General features: G+C 48.5%; 2 protein-coding genes across 2 annotated transcripts; one reads left to right on the forward strand and one right to left on the reverse strand.

The window, feature by feature from the left end:
• Positions 1-1,145: 1,145 nt before the first annotated feature.
• Positions 1,146-5,388, reverse strand: sgca (sarcoglycan, alpha). The gene is made up of 11 exons (XM_057058177.1): positions 3,939-5,388; positions 3,670-3,798; positions 3,434-3,582; positions 2,789-2,855; positions 2,517-2,715; positions 2,281-2,449; positions 1,928-2,136; positions 1,809-1,835; positions 1,496-1,675; positions 1,357-1,383; positions 1,146-1,263 (listed from the first exon to the last, which is right to left on the reverse strand). The coding sequence occupies exons 1-11, from the start codon at positions 3,973-3,975 to the stop codon at positions 1,257-1,259; spliced, it is 1,200 nt and encodes a 399-aa protein (XP_056914157.1). The 5' UTR covers positions 3,976-5,388; the 3' UTR covers positions 1,146-1,256.
• Positions 5,389-5,607: 219 nt separating this feature from the next.
• LOC130539628 (neurabin-2-like) lies at positions 5,608-17,983 on the forward strand. Its single transcript, XM_057058113.1, has 11 exons — positions 5,608-5,755; positions 5,996-7,455; positions 12,535-12,667; positions 13,001-13,121; positions 13,375-13,479; positions 14,413-14,545; positions 15,415-15,567; positions 15,671-15,724; positions 15,795-16,024; positions 16,106-16,202; positions 16,629-17,983. Exons 2-11 carry the CDS (start codon positions 6,094-6,096, stop codon positions 16,677-16,679), a joined length of 2,439 nt encoding a protein of 812 aa, XP_056914093.1. The 5' UTR covers positions 5,608-5,755; positions 5,996-6,093; the 3' UTR covers positions 16,680-17,983.
• Positions 17,984-18,051: the final 68 nt, after the last annotated feature.

Consider the following 18,051-nt stretch of genomic DNA (forward strand, 5'->3'; position numbering starts at 1 on the left):
AGAAGGTTTGCTCAGAGAACAGCAACATAGAAAGAAGCTTCACCTTAATGGCAATATGTAGATGGCTACCTCATAACAAGAAGTCACCAAAAAAAATTTTTTTTCTTAAATGAAAAGGGTTTATTTTACACAAGTCTATTGTGGGAAATCGACAACATTCAAAGGTGCTATTGACAAAACAATGAGATCCAATTACTGGTGTTTGATGGTGAGCCTCTCACTATCATACTGTAATGATTGCCACTAATGCCTGCAGATCTTTGGTGCTACAAAATTGACTCATTGTCTTGTTTTCCACGCGGTGCGATCGTTTCCTTCAGCTCGGAGAAAGTGATCACTGCACATGTAATGCATGCAACCGTGTTTTTGTAGATAAAAGCAAGTGGCTCTGGTTCAATAGCCCTACCCGTGTGTTGAGTGTTAATGCTTCTGTTTTGCCCCTGTGGAATACGTCTCTTCACTTCAAAAAAAAAAAAAAAAAAAAAATTATAACGAAACAGCACACATCTCCCATCCTGTTGTTTATGTTGTTTGTAGATGTCTTACGCAAAGGGTTTCTTAAAAAAGAATTTGAAGCAGACCCACTTTCCATGGTTTAGAAGAGAGATTCTGTACTTATTTTGTACATGTATAATAAATTGAGATGTTTTTAATTATTTTGGGTGCTGAAATAAAGCATGTGAAGTGGTCTACTCAGTGAGTTTTCACTGTCCTGTTTTTGCAACTGTTGTGAAACTAGCCTCAGGTTTTAACCAAAGCTGATTCTATTGGACCTAAATTGAGTTGAACTGCAACTTCTTGTAAATGACAGTTGAATAGAATTAGCTTAGCAATCAACTGTTCCACAACAGTTGCACTGGCTACCTTGATATGTAGCAGCAGTGAAAACAAGGCCAAATGCTTCACACAGTAACTATTTTTATATTTCTCCAAATTATAAAACACGAGACGCTCGATCTAAAACTGTAGTTAAATACAGTTCAGTTTGAAAACAGAACAGGTTTGAGAAAGATGTGCCTGTCTTAAACTACGAAATCGAGAGGCGCACCAGTGCCCCCTGGCGGAAAGTAAAAGCAACAGCCTGGATAAAAGGAAGCCTCCCCCAGCAGATGGTAAAAAACCACGAAAAGGAAAATGACTAATCACCGAACCTTACTGCTGATTTATTTCAAACACATCTGAAGAATAAAACATTTTCCCACAGCAAATATATATCCTGCCAGCAGTGGACCGCAGGAGTGGCACTTTGACAATCTTCACTTCCTGCAAAAGACAAATGAGTTCTCGTCAGTGGAATTTTGCAAAATAACAAAGAAGATGACTAAATATGGACCACATTGGCATCTGTGGATTTACCTGGGCAGAGTGTCACTGTGAGGATCACTGCACAAAACAAAAAATACACAACATAACTCAAAGTGATCCATTGATTCAGTAATGCTAATCACAGCAGTCTCAGTATGGATGGTAAAGAATCAGTGCATTGGCTCCTTACTACTGGGCCATGATCAGCGGAATGCTGGGACTGTCGGACTGCAGCGGCGGACTCTCATCGCCGGTCCGGCTGTTGAACATGGGCAGTGTGGACAGTGGCGGAGGAACTCTGCGGCTTCCAGCCATGTTCCTGAGCTCGTCCGTGTTCCCGTGGATGGTTTGGTGGTGGTACAGCTGGATTCTGCAGCACAGAGGAACATTCAAATACTTTTTTAATGCATAAAATTGGCTTAAAAGATGAAGACAAAGAACAAAATGCAAAACTGAGCTAAATTTATAAGCTTCATAAACAGTGGAGGACCGGGTGGACTCACTGGTTTGTCCTTGCATTTCTTTTTTGTCTGCAGAAAAAACACAAAATTCACAAATAAAACGTCTTTCAAAGTAGCACCGATTGATCTGGAGATTGCAAAATAAATAATCGAGCGCATACACTCCCTCTCTCCTGCCAAACATGATGTAGGCCAGCAGCAGACACAGGACGATGGCGATGATCAGGGGCACGATCACCGTCACGATGTAATCGGGGAAAAAGTCGACGCTCGGAGGCGACTCGAGAGGGTCAAATTCACCTCCGCTCTCCAGGATCCCAGGTCCCACAGTGGGAGGAGGGGGGCTCGGCTCCTGCTTTGTCAGATCAAACTGATAAAAAGGGGGCGGGGGGAGCAAAGAGAAAGCCAATTATTGACACAGGTTTTTCCTTCTGATGGGTTCTGACCAAACACGGCAGTCCTCCCTCATCTATTATACAGTTTCGCTCATAAAGAATTGATATTAAAACCTCACCAGCTCCGTCTTGCACCAGCTGATGCAGTTGCTAGGAATGCTGCAGAAGTTGCAGCCCCCGGGGGCCTTGACCTTGGCCCCTGCCGTACACTGTTTCTGGTGCTGCGGCCTCAGCACCATCAGAAGGCAGTTTGAGAAGTACTGCTCTGACCCCACCTTCACATACACCCTGATCAAAGTCAGAACTTTGTTAAATACGCGACACACACGTCACAGCGGCGCAGATCTCTGTTTACCCTTCAAAGTGACCCGCCAGAGGCAGAGGAACTCTGCCGCCACGATCGAGGGCGTTGCTGATATTCACTATTTCCAAGGCCTCCGTGTCCCACAGCTTCTGTAAATCCTGCCTTATCTCATCCTGGACAGAAGAGGGCAGCACTTTCTCAATCTCCCTCAGCTTGATGAAGAACTCTGCCTGATAAGGCAGCATCTTCTCTGGAAATAAGAGCAGAGGCGTTCATCAGCCCCTTTTTATGTCTCAACCCACAGCCGTCTGCAGCGTCCATACCTGCTACCACTTTGATGACCAGTATGTGCCTGACGACCTCGTAGCTTCGCTTGTTGGTGGCGTAGATCTGTCAGAAAAAGGAACGGTGTCACCACTGCTTTGTAAACTTAAGCCGTGCAGTCAAAGAAATACTGCATTTCTGCTAAATAAATCAATCATTTACAACATACAACTGTTATCTTGAATGATAATAACTGCATCTTGTCATATGTTAAGAGGTCCATGTCTTGAACTGCTGTAATCCCCCTCTGCGGCTGTCGTCCGTTTAAATCTAATCTGGACTACTGCTGTAATCTGGAGCGAATTCTCTCTGACAGACTGGGACACGACCTCCAAAGGAAGCACGTGCGCCTCCTGAATCTTTAATGTGGCTTTGCAAACAGAAGCTCCAGAGAGAAACTCTCCGACCGGCCGACAGCGAGACCTGATGTTCAACGCTGGTACGTGTCCGTCGCACTGACACGTGTCGCACTGGCGCTTGTATTGAGACCCTGATGTGCACGGGGAGGTCTAAAACAGTTAAAGACGGGGGAGAAGTGGGCCCACAGGTGAGGAGACAGATCGGAATCTTTTAAAACGAGACTCGAAACTCTGAGTGTGAGCTGGAACTAGTCAGGTTTCTGGTGGGAAGGAATGGCGTCACACCTCAATCACGTTTTTCCCCGGAGACGTTGGCGAGCCGTACAGGAAGCCGTTATCATACTGATGCCTCTGGGTGAAGCGGAGCCACTCTGGCAGATCTGGGAAGTTCTGCAGGTTGCACTTAAAGGTGATGGGGTCACCGTACAAGCGCCCTGCTCATACACAGAAAAGAGGAGAGATATTGGAAGGCTGTCCGACCAGCAGTGAGGAGAGAGAAATCCTGGAGAGGAAGATGTTACCGTAGAGTTTTGTCAAAGGTTCAAAGTCGTTTTGGAAAGTCTCTCTCATCAGCTCGTATGTAAATATCCTCCCCACGGGGATGGTGAGCTTGATCTCTGCATTGGCCCCCAGTAGACTGGCAACACACACTGTGTGAGGGCGTTAAACACACACAGAGAGGAAGAGTTCATGCAAATGGTAAAAGTTTCACGACAGCGCGGCGCCAGATAAACCTCCACGGCCGCGAAAATCAGACCCACAAAACTGAAACAATCAGGAATAAACTTGCCTGCCAGAGAGAAGACGCAGCTCCAGTCGCCTGCCATCTTGTTCGGGCCTGTGATTGACAGAGGCAAGTGGAGGGGGGGGGGGGGGGGGGGTCGCAGCAGAAGACATGCTTGAGCTATTTTTTGCCTCCCACACCTAAAAACATCCGGCAGGCTGTCTGACAGCAGAGGAGCCCGAGAGCTGCTGTCGTTGAAACCGAATCCTTACCAATAATGTGGATTTCTCAACAGAAAGTTTGGTCCATCACAGAAGACAAAACCATCATTTCTTACCTCAGCAGAATGTCTCACTGCATCTAAACTATCCTCCAAACTAATCCTGTACAACTGAACTTTTTTTATTTTAATCATTAGATCCAAAATCCAGATGAGTTCCATTAGTTGGTCAATAGTAAAACAATGATTTATCTGCTCTTGGGAGAGAATGTATTTAATTAGCCTTTCCAGTGGAGGTTTTCCCTTTTTACTGTCACACACCAACCTGACAGAAAGCTAGGTGGCGCTATAGTCCTCCTGTTACAAGCTCACTCAGCACGAAGCCCTTTGGTCTTTTTAGTCCTCCGCCTCATGTCCTTCAACATGTCATCATGGACCCTCCACTGCTCTGAGAGGAAAACCTGCTGTTGCTGCTTGATTTAAAAAAAAGTCAAATAAATAAATAAGAATATTAACAGAGGAAGACATGTAACACTTCTGTGCAGCTGCATCAAAGTGGTTCATCTGTAGATTGTTCACCCCCCCCCCCCCCCAAATAAAAATGCAGGAACCAGAGCAGTGTGGGAGGATTAAAAAGGCACCGTCCACCAAAAATGGGAAATGCTTTGTCTACCTTCAGCAGTGCTGTTTAATGTATCTATCAGCACAGATGCAGGAAGCAACAATGTGGCCTCCAAATAACGGATGTGTTCTCAGCAGAGCTCCTTAACTGGGTCCTAACGCTCATCAGCCTTTGTGCAGGCAACATCTGACCATAACAGGTCTATTAGCATGACAGTCTCTCCAAATCAGTCTTAAATCTGAAAGTAATTAGGCAATATCTCAATAATTTGACTAAAAATGGACCTTTATATGGACATTACCTTTGAACTTAGCATTTCATTATTAATTAAAAACACTTTATAGCTTAATTGATAACCCAATAAACGTTAGAATCATTTGAAATCAAGGTTTATCATATCCTAATTGTGTCGATGGAACATGCATCCACCCTAAGAAGCTGTAAATTATTTTCAAGGCCTGCTGTTAATACCAAACCGTATCATTGACTTTTGATATGCAATTTAAAATTAGAGCTTTATGTTGTATCTCTTCAGCCTGGTTGTAATCTGGTCACAAATCACAAGACATAAAACTATGTAATGATGTTGCTTATTCAGCTTAATGGGTTCTATGGGCCTCTTTTAAAAAAAAATAAAAAATAAAAAAAATAATTGGAATGCTTGGCCAACAGTTCAAACGTTTGTCGTTATTTTTTAGCTGCAGCTTCCAGTCATTAGCTTAGCTTAGCTTAACCTATCCGCAGCTTCTCTGCGAGCTACGTTAGCCTGGTTTGCGTGACGTAGGCGAAAAACAACATATAAACACGGCCGTGGGTGTATATTTTTTCTTGTATGGATAAACGACTCCCAAGTTCAGCCAAGCGGTCGCCCACAGCGCTTGTAGCGGCTACCGTTAGCCCGTACCGGGCCACCGGCGCTAGGACCCGGCGGCTCCCTCCGCATGCGGCAGCAGCGCGGTGCCGCTGCGAGACGAGGAGCAGAAATCTGCAGCCACAGAATGAAGAGATCAAAATGATGCTGCCTGTAAAAAGGGATTAAACGTAAGCAATCTGTCGTCGGCCGCGGTAAATCCGCCGCTCATGACTGTTCTACTTCTTTTTGAGACGTTTTAATGACTGTTGCGTTCACATGTCGGTTAGGCGCGTACAGTGACGGAGAAGGAGCTCATGACAGATGCATCGTGCACACTTTCACCGTTGCATCGGACGAGAATTGCAGCGGATGCAGGCAGGCCTTTAATGCGATCTGTTGTTTTTGTTTCCCCCCATCTGCCGGTCTAGTCTAAGCGCCACCTTGGGAGGATCAGCTGCCGTGGGTAAACACAGATTTGGTTGAGGACATGCCGTCGTTGAGCATCCGTTGCGCCGTTTGACTGACCATGATGAAGACGGAATCCACCTCCAAGAGCACCGGCTCTGGTTCTACGCTCCGGAGCCCATCTCCGCACAGGAACGCGTACGAGGCGGGGATGCAGGCCCTGAAGCCAGTCAAAGACAATGCTGCAAACGGGGACCTGCAGGAGGGCCCCCGGGGGCGCAGGTACGGCTCCAACGTGCACCGTATCAAGAACATGTTTCAGCAGATGCAGAGCACGTCCCCAGCCGATGCAGAGGGGGAGGAAGCGGCTAAAAACGCCGAGAAATCGGTGCGCCTCTCCCTCCCCAGAGCAGGGAGCCTGAATGAAAACGTGGACCACAGCGCGCTGCTGAAGCTCGGCTCCACCGTGTCCGAGCGCGTTAACAAATTCGACCCCAAACCGGAAAACGGCCAGCAGCGGGCCTCGTCGCCCAGCTACTCCAAGCTGCAGGAGACCCGGCGAATCTTTGAGCAGCAGGAGCGACAGCAGCAGGAAAAGCTGTCCACCACCAGGGTTCTGCTGAAGGCAGACAAGGCCGCTAGCTTCCAGGATGGCAGGCTGGACATGGTGGCGCGTTTCAACGGCAGCACGGAGTCACTGGACAGCCTGGACACCAGCGAGGCCGTGTCCCCCACGGTCAGTCAGCTCAGTGCCGTGTTCGAACGCGCTGCAGAACTCCGGAACAACCTCCACCGCCTTTCCTCCACCCCACCACTCCCATCCAGGGGTGTCAGCGCCAAGGTGGGTGTGTTGAACTCCAGGATAATCACAAAGAGAGTTAGTGCCTTTGCAGCTGGCAAGGAGGAAGAGGGTAACAATCAGAGAGGCCAACAGGGGTCTACAAGGGCCCCCAGGGGAAAGCTGAGTCCCCCATCTGACAGCATTAACGGAGCTCAAAGTGCCGACCAACATTTCAGCACAGCAGAAGAGCTAGAAATAGAACAGATAGAAAAGACAGTTTCGGATGCGGGCGTGGAGGCAAAAGTCGAGGTCGCACCCAAGAAGCTGAGCGGCACCACGCTGCAAAATGACCCCCAGGTCTCTGTGGAGAACGGAGAAGCCACCGGTGAGAAGCGGGGCTCTCCAAAGGGCCAGGGGGGGCACGGGTATTACGAGGAGGACGCGGTGTCCAGAGATGCCGAGAGGGTGGAGGACAGGACGCTCAGAGAGGACCAGTCTGAACTGGAGTCCCTGGATATCAGTACCTACAGTGCGGCGGGGGAGGACTACGGAGGGAGCCAGGTGGACGAAGACGAGGAAGACGAGGACGAGGACGACGACCGCTACGACCCCGAGTCCAGCTGCGTGGAGATCGTCGGTCTGCCGGTGGAGGAGGAGCCGCCCCCTTCCAGGAAGATCCGCTTCAGCACGGAGCCCATCAAGGTGAGATGATCTCCACGGGGTTGTTTGGAACCTGGAAAAATAGCTCATTGAAGCAGCGGTGGCTCCTCGACCCCGACACCAGCGCCCTGTTGGTGACGGGATTTGCCGTTAGCGTACGTACGTTAAATTACGCGATGAATAAATATGAAATGAATAGACTCAGAATTTCAACAAACATCAGCACTATGAATTATTTATCTCAGGAGAGAGGGTTTTTTACTTATTTATCAGGGATTTATTATTCCGGTATCAGTATTTGTGGTGCTAATAATTGATCAGGATTAGTGTGCACTATCATACGTGCATGTGTAGATCTAGTTGTACTGGCTTATGCTCACTTTTGCTCTTGTCCTCCTGAGTATTGGGGCTTTCTTCCAGCCTTTATTCATTCCCGTGTTGAGTGGATGAATTTTGACCTTAAGATTTTCCGCTGTGGGCCAATCATATCCGCCGTTGCTGTCAGCTGGTTTGAAGAACTCACTTAGCGGCCGTGTCTGACGCTGACCTTTTGATTTGTCAACGACGCGGGAGTTGCAGACGACGACCCCACTTGCCCAGCAGCAGAAGTCTGGGGGGGGGGATAATGAGGATGATTGCTGATTCTAGAGATGCAGATACTGGCTCCAGTGCTGATGGAAGCAGGAATCCTGTGTTTCTTTTGTGTTGGAAAGAGACGGGAAGGGAGACTGGACCAGTGACATCAAAGCAGAGGGGAGATGAGGGGGAGTGTGTGTCTGTGTCTGTCTGGGAGGCTTTAATGATCTGGATGTGAACGTCAGATTCTCCCCAGCCTCTGCTCTGCCTTGAGGTCTGAGGCTTGCAGAGGCGGCCCCGTTGCCACCGTGCATCACATGCACCCTCTCTTGCACAGAGCGACGTCAGTGACAACACAGAGGCTGCTTTCCCCCCATGGCTGCACATCGGCCTGCAGTCTGAGGGCACTGAGGCTTTCGTCTGTGTTTGAGCTCCTTTGGAGAAAACATGCTCTTCCCTTATCTCAAAGCCTCCAAAACATCCATATTATGGATGATTATTTATTGTCTTGGATCCTACGTCTTGTCCAGTTGTCGATAATCAAGACGCTTTTGGAACTTTTACTCCAGTCTCGTGATATTTATGCTTTTCCAACACTGTAAGAGGGGGAAATTCTGAGGTATTTGCTGTAAGCCAATATCAAAACTCTAATTTCCAGAAACAATCCGCCTCCACCCTGCTGAAAATTTCATAAACCTGCTATCTGAGTTCCCATCGCGCAGTCGTGCTGCAGGTGGGAGAACCCAAGCGCAGACTCCTGCCACATTATTTTACCCTCGCGAGGTCCGAGATGGATGGCTCTGCGTATGTCAGATGCGGAAGTCGTAACTCACAGGCGGAGATGGAGAAGGGCGGAATTTGCGCCCTGACCCCCGTTGCCGTCATCGCGGAATAACCCCCCGCCGAGGCCTTTATGCTGCATCAGTGTGGCCTTTGTTGTGGAGCCTGATGCTGGGGTGGATGCGTCTAAAAGAAAGGGAGTGGGGGGACCACAAGGTCAACTGGGAGGGGTGTTATTCTGCAGCTCAAATGTCATGCAGCTGTATAGCTGCCAGCTTCAGACAGCGTCACGGAGCGTCAGCGTCCTCCTCCACGCAGGTGCTGCCCACTTTCAGGGCGCATTTCCACTCTCTCTAATGGCTTCTTAACAAACTGTCTCGTGTCTTATCAAGCTGGCAAAAATAGCAGCTCTGCTTGGGGTGGAGTTCACACTGTAGCCTTTGTGTGCTCCTCCCGAGACTCGTTCTCTCGCTCCGTATTCTCTCCCTCTCGCTCTTTGTCACCAGTCTCCCGCTGTTAGTAAAAATAGCAGCATTGTTATCGCCATGCTTTCGAGAGCCGCCACCTTGTCGAAGGCAGGAAGGCTGCCTCTGGTGTCTTATTCATTTCTTATTTATGTCTCGGGCCGGTTTGTTTTAGCTTCAGACCATAATTGTCCCTGAATGCCAAAGTTCACCACGCAGCCGCTCGTAGTGTTGTCGAGTTTGATGGTGGCTCGTGTAAAAAAAATAAATAAAAAAAATGACACTGTCTGCTGGATTTGTGCTGCCTTCCCACCGAACCTGAAATAATCAGATTTATTTTCCACGCACCAGAATCACCTTGTGCATTTAATCCCCTCGCCGCCCCACACGTGCGCTCGCTCATTGGGCGTCTTCTTCCCGCACATCTCTAAGCTGTCCTCCCTGCTGTAGTGTTACGACTCCTCTATGTCACTGTATCCTCGCGCCGTCTCCTGCTTCGGATTCAGCCAGCCCGCCATATTTCATGCAGCGCGTCGGCTGGGAGACCAGACAGATTATCAGGAAGGTCACGCTGCCCCACTTCTTAGTCCTGCTGCGGTGGCTGCGGTGGTGGGGGCTTTCACTGTAAGCATCGTGCACAGTCACTCATCGAGGCTACCTGACGAGCCACACAACCGTCTGGCTGTTCCGTCCCCTGCATCCTGTTGTCTCCCCATCAGGTCATGCACCTGCGCTGCTACCACAAAGTCAAGTTACACTCATTTCAATTATGCTAACTGGGAAAGGACAAAGGCTAGAAGATATATTGATGTTAGTGAAGAATATTTTTTAGTTTTTTTTCTTTCCGACAGTGAGAACGATCTAAAAGGACTCCTTTCTCTGCACCCACATGCTGCTTTGCTGTCACTGACCTTATTTCCATGCAGCCATGCTAGCATGGGGTCAGCCGTAAGCCTTAACACGACTGTCCAAACACCGGCCAGGCAAAATACCCAGGCTCTGGTGCCGCGCAACCGTTACTATGACCACCCTATCCATTTTATTGGCTGGAGAACAGTGGCAGACAGCAAGGAGCATCGGAGAGTCCAAATATAAACAGGATTAAGATGCAATCACCAGACTTTTGCACATATCCAACCGGTGGCATTTTGGCGATTCATTGTTTAGATTTTAATTAATCTCATCAACATAAGTGTAGTCTGAGAACTGCAGCACAATAAAGCCTTTTGGCATATGTGGCTGAGCTAGAAAGTGGCACTGCAGCTCACATTCAGCAAGAATAGCCCGAGTAAAAAAAGAGATGGAAAGTTGGGCAGAGAATGTGGAGAGACCGAGTGGAAACAAGCTGCTTCTGTTGTAATAAAAGCAGCAGCGTTGCCTCTGCACATCCCATCGTCAGAATCCAAAATTAGAACTGTTTTTGGAGAGTTCACAGGGAAGGAAACACAACAGCTGACTTACTGCTGTGGCTGGTGTGTTGAGGGACAAGGCGGCGCTGACTTGACTGTTTGATATCTGCTGGTAGCCTGAGGGCCACAAAGATGGAGTCCAACTGTGGGGACAAGGCCTCCTGGGAGGGCTATCATTTAGCTACCACTTCTCCATAACAATGGTAGCTGCCACTCACAGGCTATTTTTACTACCGTCGGCAGGCTGAGGTGGGCGCTCTGGAGGTACGAATACAGTCTGCTAGCTGCGGAGTAGCCCTAGCAAGCTGCCCACGCGGCTTTTGTAGGACATCCCAGCCAGTCAGTTGGCAGCAGAGGGAGGGAGGAAGGGAGTTTCCTGGCCATCTGTTAGCTCCTCTGACCTACTATCTGCCACAACTGGAACAGTTCTCCACTCCAGCCCCCCCACCACCACGCTGCCATTAATCCCAATGTTTGTCTTCTTAAGATAGCGCCTCACAGTAGGAGAAGTCCTTGTCCTGTGCCCCCCCTCCCTTCCCACAGGTTGCGTTTTGAACATCAAGAATGAGGGGAACCGGTAAGCGAACTCCCAACGCCGTCTTACCATCCGGATCGTGCGCTTGCCCCCGGCTGGAGGCCGTGACACACATCTGATCGTGGCTGTTGTTTCTAAAAAGCTGCCGAAGCTCCTCAGTCGATCTGGTGCTGCAGAAACCGAGAGCTGCGCACGCCACCAGCTGTGGCCTGTTGATCTTTTCGCTGTAAAGAGAGTGAAGCAGTGCGGCGTTGGGGACACTGCAGTGCACATGTAATCTCCGTGCACTCTGCTGTTGTTGTATTCCCGCTACTTCCGATGCTAACAGTGTATTTTGTGTGTCATGTAATCCACATTCTGCTAATCCCTCTAAATACGAAGGTAACCTAAATCAAAAGCCATTAGACTTCGACGGTGGTGCCAGGTTCTGCGTTTCACCGGAATCACGCCGCAAATGGTTAAATAGCGGCGGTTTTGTGAGTGCAGCATTCAATAATGCATGAAAATGCAATTATAACGATTAAACCCTGGAGAGGTGATGTTTACGTTTCAAAGCCACTGTGGGGTTTTTCGTTTCTCTGAAGGGCAAAACTGAAGCCACGGAGATGCTTCTGTGTTCCACAGATGGGAAGAACTGCGAGGCGAGAAAACGTTCACAAGCAATTGTAAAAAAAAAAAAAAAAAGTTATAGTGGCTTGAACAAAGGGGGGAGAGAAAGTGAATAAAGAGCGAGGATACAGAATGTGTGAAAGGAGAAGTTCCAGCTCTGAATTAGTGGAGCATGCAAGGTGGTGCATGCACAATTACCTTGAAGGAGTGAAAGTGAGGCTTTGTTGCTATCAGCTTGTGTGAAGAGAGAGAGAGAAAGAGAGAGAGAGAGCCTACATTAGCATGCTGGGGGTGGTTATGTAAACTGCCATCCTCTTAGACCAGAGTGAGCGTCGGAATTTGGGCCCCGAAACGGAAGCTTCTATTTTCACAAGAGCAACTTCAGTAGGTCTGATTGATTCGAGCCCTCCTCCGTTTGACGGATCTTGAGCGTTAAGCTGCAGTTGTTTTGGAACCGAGTTCACCAGCCACAGGGGTTCATTTGTGATGAGAGGGGCTGAATGGAGATCAGGGACTTCTCCTCTGAGTGTATCAGATCCCCCCCCCCCAGCTTAAGTGATGCACGCTTTAGGAAATAAACTGAAAACGTCATGAAGTGAAATCTCACCCGCTGATCGTAATACTGAATTTGTGGCGTCACAGGAGGGAAAGAAGGAAGCGGAATGAAGCTAAGCTAATCCGTGCTAAGAGAGGCAAATCCCAGAAATGCCATCCTAGTCTGATTCAGCGTTGCCGCCCCCTCCTGCAGGTGTTCGCCACGTACCCGAACGAGGACTACGACAGGCGCAACGAAGATGTGGACCCCATGGCGGCGTCGGCTGAGTACGAGCTGGAGAAGAGGGTGGAGAGGCTGGACCTGTTCCCCGTGGAGCTAGAGAAAGGTAGAACTATTCTTCAGAACAATTTGATTAACTGCTATATTTAGATATCTTTGCATGGCAGCTGTGTGAGAAACAAAAGTGTGAAAGAAGGAAGAGAGTTGGTTGCGGTGCTGTTCTCACCTTTAAAGCACATGTGAGAGCTGGAAGCGTAACCCTCACGTCGCTCTTGCTTCCTCCCTCAGTTCCTGCAGGATTGCCCCCACAAATATGCACTTTAATTACCCCCTATGAGTGTGTGAGTGAGTGTGTGTGTGTGTCCTGTCACCTCCCCCTGACCATTGCTGGATTCCCTTCCTACTGTACATTCTGATGTGATTCTGCGCTCTCTCTCAGACGGTGACGGGCTGGGCATCAGTATTATTGGGATGGGCGCGGGGGCCGACATGGGCCTGGAGAAGCTGGGCATCTTTGTGAAGACCGTCACAGACGGAGGCGCAGCCTTCCGAGATGGCAGGTACGATGATTCCAACTGAAGGGGCCTTTGCTTCCTCAACCAAATGTCGGCTCCAGGTTTGCCTGGCAGCTTTATTAGCTTCTGCCTCTCGTGCCGTCCTTGGATCTTGGCAGCCACGCGTACTGTAAAAGCTGCTGCCAAGAATCGGCTCTTGAATGGAGCCGGACCCGCGTGGGCTCGGATGATTGAGCAGAAGCCGCGGAGCTATTACCACCAACCCTGACCTTGTCTGTCCCTCTGCCTCCCCCCCCAGGATCCTGGTGAATGATCTGATCGTGGAGGTGGACGGTACCAGTTTGGTGGGCGTCACTCAGAGTTTCGCCGCCTCTGTTCTCCGCAACACCTCCGGAACCGTCAAGTAAGCAACAGCGGCTAGACGTGCGAGGACCCCTCCGAACAGCCTCGGTACCTCTTCGTAACTCAAAACTGTGGCCATGGGTCATGGGTTTGACCTGAATTCAAACGGGAATACCAGCATGGTGGCACTGTGTGCATGTGAACGTGCACTTTGTCTAGTGTTTCATGCATACAGTAGGTGTGTGTAGCATTTGGAAGCTATTTCCACGACTCACTTCAGCAGCCGTCGTGGTCGAAGAAGTGGTTTCCTCTCGATGCGCGACCCACGAGCAGCTTTACACGCGGGGGCCGACGTTAACCACATCCTGTCCATTTGTTCTCCCCGGTTTAGATTTACATCTGGGTTCTGTCGGGGTCTCGATCGCACACTCCAGGCTCTGAATGTGACTCCACAGAAGTAAACACAGCCGTCTTGAAATAGGAGAGGGGAATTGGTGGCTTTGGCATTTTGGAGTTCCCTTTTCATCCAGGCTCATTCATAATTCAAGCTTTAATTTGCGACACGGCCGATGGTGTCGGGCAGAACTGTGACTCATAACAACCACCAGACAGATGGGTGCAGACAGGAAGTGTGGTTGTTTACATTTCGTCAGCCATTAGCATTTAATCGCCGCCGATAGCTTCATCGCAACCTGCTGGACAGAGATTTGTTGGTCTCATTCCGGGAATGTGTCGTCTCTATGAAGCACGCTACGATAAACTGAATGAGAGGAGCTGAAGGTTTAGATTTTTATCAGAGAAGAGGCCAAATCCCCAATCTGTCTGCAACAGGAAGTTTTCTGTCATCAGATGACTCGCACATTCCATCGCGCTTCATCTTAACACAACGTGTCAAAAAGATACATTAGCACCTTTTAGCTGAGCTACCTTTTAGATTTCTGCCACTGAGCGCCCCCCCCCCCCCCCCGTCTGAGCTGGACTGTCAATCATGCAGGTTTGTGATCGGACGGGAGAAGCCGGGCGAGCAGAGCGAGGTGGCCCAGCTCATCCAGCAGACGCTGGAGCAGGAGCGCTGGCAGAGGGAGATGATGGAGCAGCGCTACAACCAGTACATGGACGAGCAAGAGGTCAGTCTCCGGGAGGCTCGGGGATTAGCGGTGCATGGGCGAGCCAAGGAAAACGCTTGGGCCGTCGTTCTTGAATTTGCAGCGCAGAACTGAGGATGTAATGCTTACTAATCAGTTTTCTGCCCCCCCCCCCTCCCCCCTCCCTTCTCACTACACACAGAAACTGCAGTAAAGAGCATGTTAGAAAATTCTGGATGAGATTATGTCGAATTTATGATGAATTCTACAACCTGTGAGGCAAGATTTCAATGGGGAAAAGAAAACGTGTAAAAATGGGAAGAGAAGCGGCTTGATTGCATAACAACGGCATCGCTAAAGAGCTTTAACATTTATGTAACCTTTTCAACCTGTTCTGGCGCATCGGCGGCGATCTTTTATTCTCAGTTCCCCTTCAGGATTATGAAATTCATCCCAGCACCACGTTGAACACAAGTGACCCTCTTTGACGTGGCTCTTCATTGTCTGCCAAGGGGGAAAAAAAGGGAAGGGGGGGGGGAAGAGAGCCGCACTGCTGTATCCAGTGTGTGGTTTAAGAGCGATCAAACGATGAGCATAGCTTCTAAAACGGACAAATCAGGACAAATGAAATTTGGTGCTCTTTGGTCCTGCATCGTTATTCCACGTGTGACTTGTTTGTTTTAGTTTTACATAAACAGAGGATGGTCTCTGACTGTGTGTAGCTTCTTTACAATAGAGGGGAGGAAGTTGCTCCATTCATGTTAGAGAAATGGTGGCTGGCTCTCAGAAAAAACTCGTTTTAGGTAAACGTGGACTTCTGCGCCATCTAGTGGTCAGTGTGAGGCATTGCAGGTAAAGAAAATGCATATTTAAAGTATTTATGCATCTTTGTTTGCATGTCGTCCCTGCAGGGTGGTGAGTACGGGACGGATGAAGAGGAGGACGAGGACGAAGAAGTCAGTCCATCTTATCCCAGCGCCATCGAGGTGTTTGATCTGGCAGAGAACGAGGACTTGTCCCCTCTAGAGACGGACCCTGAGAAACTGGCCCATAAGTACAAAGAGGTGATGAAACGAGCCCTTCATTGGATCCCTTCCTGTAGAATCACAGAGTATCCGCTGACAGGTACATGCGTATTTAAAACTGCGGTCTCCTTTTGTGATAAAGCTCCAGATCAAGCACGCTGTGACCCAGGCTGAGATCCAGCAGCTGAAACGGAAGGTAAACCAGTCAGGATGGCACAGTTAAACTGTATTTCTGTACATTATCGACACTTCTGTTGTCGTCCCAGCTGCACCACGCTGAGCAGGAGAAGCAGCGCTGGCGTATGGACAAAGCTCAGCTGGAGCAGACCCTGCAGGAGAACAAGGAGCGCATGGAGAAGCTGGAGGGCTACTGGATGGAGGCGCAGAGCCTGTGCAAGGCGGTGGACGAGCACCTGAAAGAGACCCAGTCGCAATATCAAGCCCTGGAGCGCAAGTACAGCAAAGCCAAGCGTCTGATCAAAGAATATCAGCAGAAGTAAGACGGCGTCTCTGCCGAACGCTGCCAGAGCTCAGCAGCATATGGGATCCAGTACTGACCTGCTTCTTTCTGAACCAGGGAAATCGAATACCTGAAGAAGGAGACCCAGCGTTGCGCACAGGTCGGAGCTGAAGCTTCGGCCCTGACAGATGAGTCTGGAGAGCTGCAAGAGCAGGTAGACGAAGCCACTGCGACATATAACTCCATATGAATACACACCTGCACGCGTGGGAACTCGTAAAATGATGAATTAGTTTTAGTCAAGGTATTTGTGGGTTCTGTACCTTGCTCGAGGGTACCTCGGCAGTGCTCTGAAGTTGTTCTGGCACCTTCTCCTACTACCGGAACACCTTCCATGTGTTGTCACCACCGAGAACCCGCCGCTTCTCAGCCCATTTCCCAAATATGAAAGTAGATGACAAGACTCTTGACCGCCCCCTACTGGGCTACTGCCGCATAGATCGAAACAAATTAACTTAGGTTGATCCATTTCAGTGGATCTTATCTCGGTGATCATGGATTAGTTGGGCTCTTATAACCATAAGTGTACAGTTTATATATCATTATATGAATACTCTACATCATCCTGTTTCGTCTGCAGGTGGCAGACCTGGAGAGCAGGATGGAAGAGCTGAAATCTGAACCTTTATAGAAGCCTTCATCTCTGATCATCTCAGAGGTCGGACGATGGCGTCACAGGACCTTCCTCACCTCGAACGTGACGGTTTTTAGTCGCATACTGTATATGTGTCCTCAGGCTCCGTATTCCCGCCAGTTTGAACCCCGTTTCTTTCCGTTAGCATTTCTGGGACTGTGAAGGACGCTCTCCTCTTGAATACAAACTCTGTTGAGCTCTAAATGCTTACTCTTTCTTTTTGAATTTCTGAAGGTCAGTATTTAATCCTTGAATTCGTGGTTTTTGTGACAGACCAAGAGTTGCTTTTAACTGCCAAAAATCAAAAGAAAAACAAAAAAAAAACCCTTTTGCCTCGTTTTGTGACCTTTTTATTTTGTACATAACGTGACGCTGTGTGGATCAACAATCAGTTTGCTTTGTAAAAAAAAAAAAAAAAAAGTTTTAATGTGCATATTGTTTAACATAATATAAAACTAACGGGACTGGAGGTCGTTGTATATTTTAGTGGGTGTAAATTGGACGGAGAGCGATGGCGCCGCGGACGCCAACACGGTGCATCACCGCAATGAACGTGGACGTGTCTGAAGTGACGAGTCATACACATAGTAACCCAACCTCCGTAGGGGACGTATGTATCCTTGAGAACCACCTGCTGCCTATCTTTCAGAAGTGTTTCCTTTTACCATCTAAAGACTCTTTAACGAGCGTCCGACCCTCCCGTCTCCACCCCTCTGCTTCACAGCCAGAAGGAAGCATCGGCAACAGCTGTGCCACAAAAATGGATCTTTTATTCCCTCCCCACTTTCTCAAAAATGGATATTTGTCAAGGACTTGTGTAACCGGTATTAGTTAAGACTACTGATATTAAACATTACTGGGACTGTGATGTAAAAGATGTTACCAGCAGCAGAGTTATTAAAGATGAACCTGTCTCTAACCAGCAGCTGCACTTGCCACCTCTGTGTGTAGCACATGGACGACACTGCCAGGTGTATTATTCCAATTTTAGCAGTCTAAAAAAAAGTGACAGTCTATTTGTGTCAACTGATCTACTGGTATGTTTGTATAGTTCATCTTAAGACTGAAATATTTGAATTTTACTTAATATTTATAATCACATCGAGGTGGAAATGACCGAAACTGACAAATGCCATGGGAAAAAAAGCAGTGTTAATTAGGACACTAATACTGTGTCGTGGAATAAATGAAGATTCATGAACTGGGGAGAAACAGGCATGGTTATGAATATTTTCATATGGAGGCTTGTACAGTGCACATGCTTTGCATTGTATGTTTTGTGGAATAAATGGTTAACAGTGCTTGTGCCGTTGTGTATTTTTTTCCTTACAGTGGCTGTAGCGTTGGCATGAAAAATTTCTTTATGCAA

The sequence above is a fragment of the Takifugu flavidus genome, chromosome 1 (assembly GCF_003711565.1).
Source record: "Takifugu flavidus isolate HTHZ2018 chromosome 1, ASM371156v2, whole genome shotgun sequence".
In the NCBI taxonomy this organism is placed as follows: domain Eukaryota; kingdom Metazoa; phylum Chordata; class Actinopteri; order Tetraodontiformes; family Tetraodontidae; genus Takifugu; species Takifugu flavidus.

Bases quoted from the DNA above. Each gene is read 5' to 3' on its own strand.
- LOC130539628 (XM_057058113.1), top strand. From the start codon at position 6,094: ATGATGAAGACGGAATCCACCTCCAAGAGCACCGGCTCTGGTTCTACG. The intron at 15,568-15,670 runs GTGATGAAACGA...TTTGTGATAAAG, and splicing joins TGGCCCATAAGTACAAAGAG to CTCCAGATCAAGCACGCTGT. The intron at 16,203-16,628 runs GTAGACGAAGCC...TTTCGTCTGCAG, and splicing joins CTGGAGAGCTGCAAGAGCAG to GTGGCAGACCTGGAGAGCAG.
- sgca (XM_057058177.1), bottom strand. From the start codon at position 3,975: ATGGCAGGCGACTGGAGCTGCGTCTTCTCTCTGGCAG. The intron at 2,716-2,788 runs GTATGGACGCTG...TCTTATTTCCAG, and splicing joins GGTCATCAAAGTGGTAGCAG to AGAAGATGCTGCCTTATCAG. The intron at 2,137-2,280 runs GTGAGGTTTTAA...CCTTTTTATCAG, and splicing joins GCTGGTGCAAGACGGAGCTG to TTTGATCTGACAAAGCAGGA.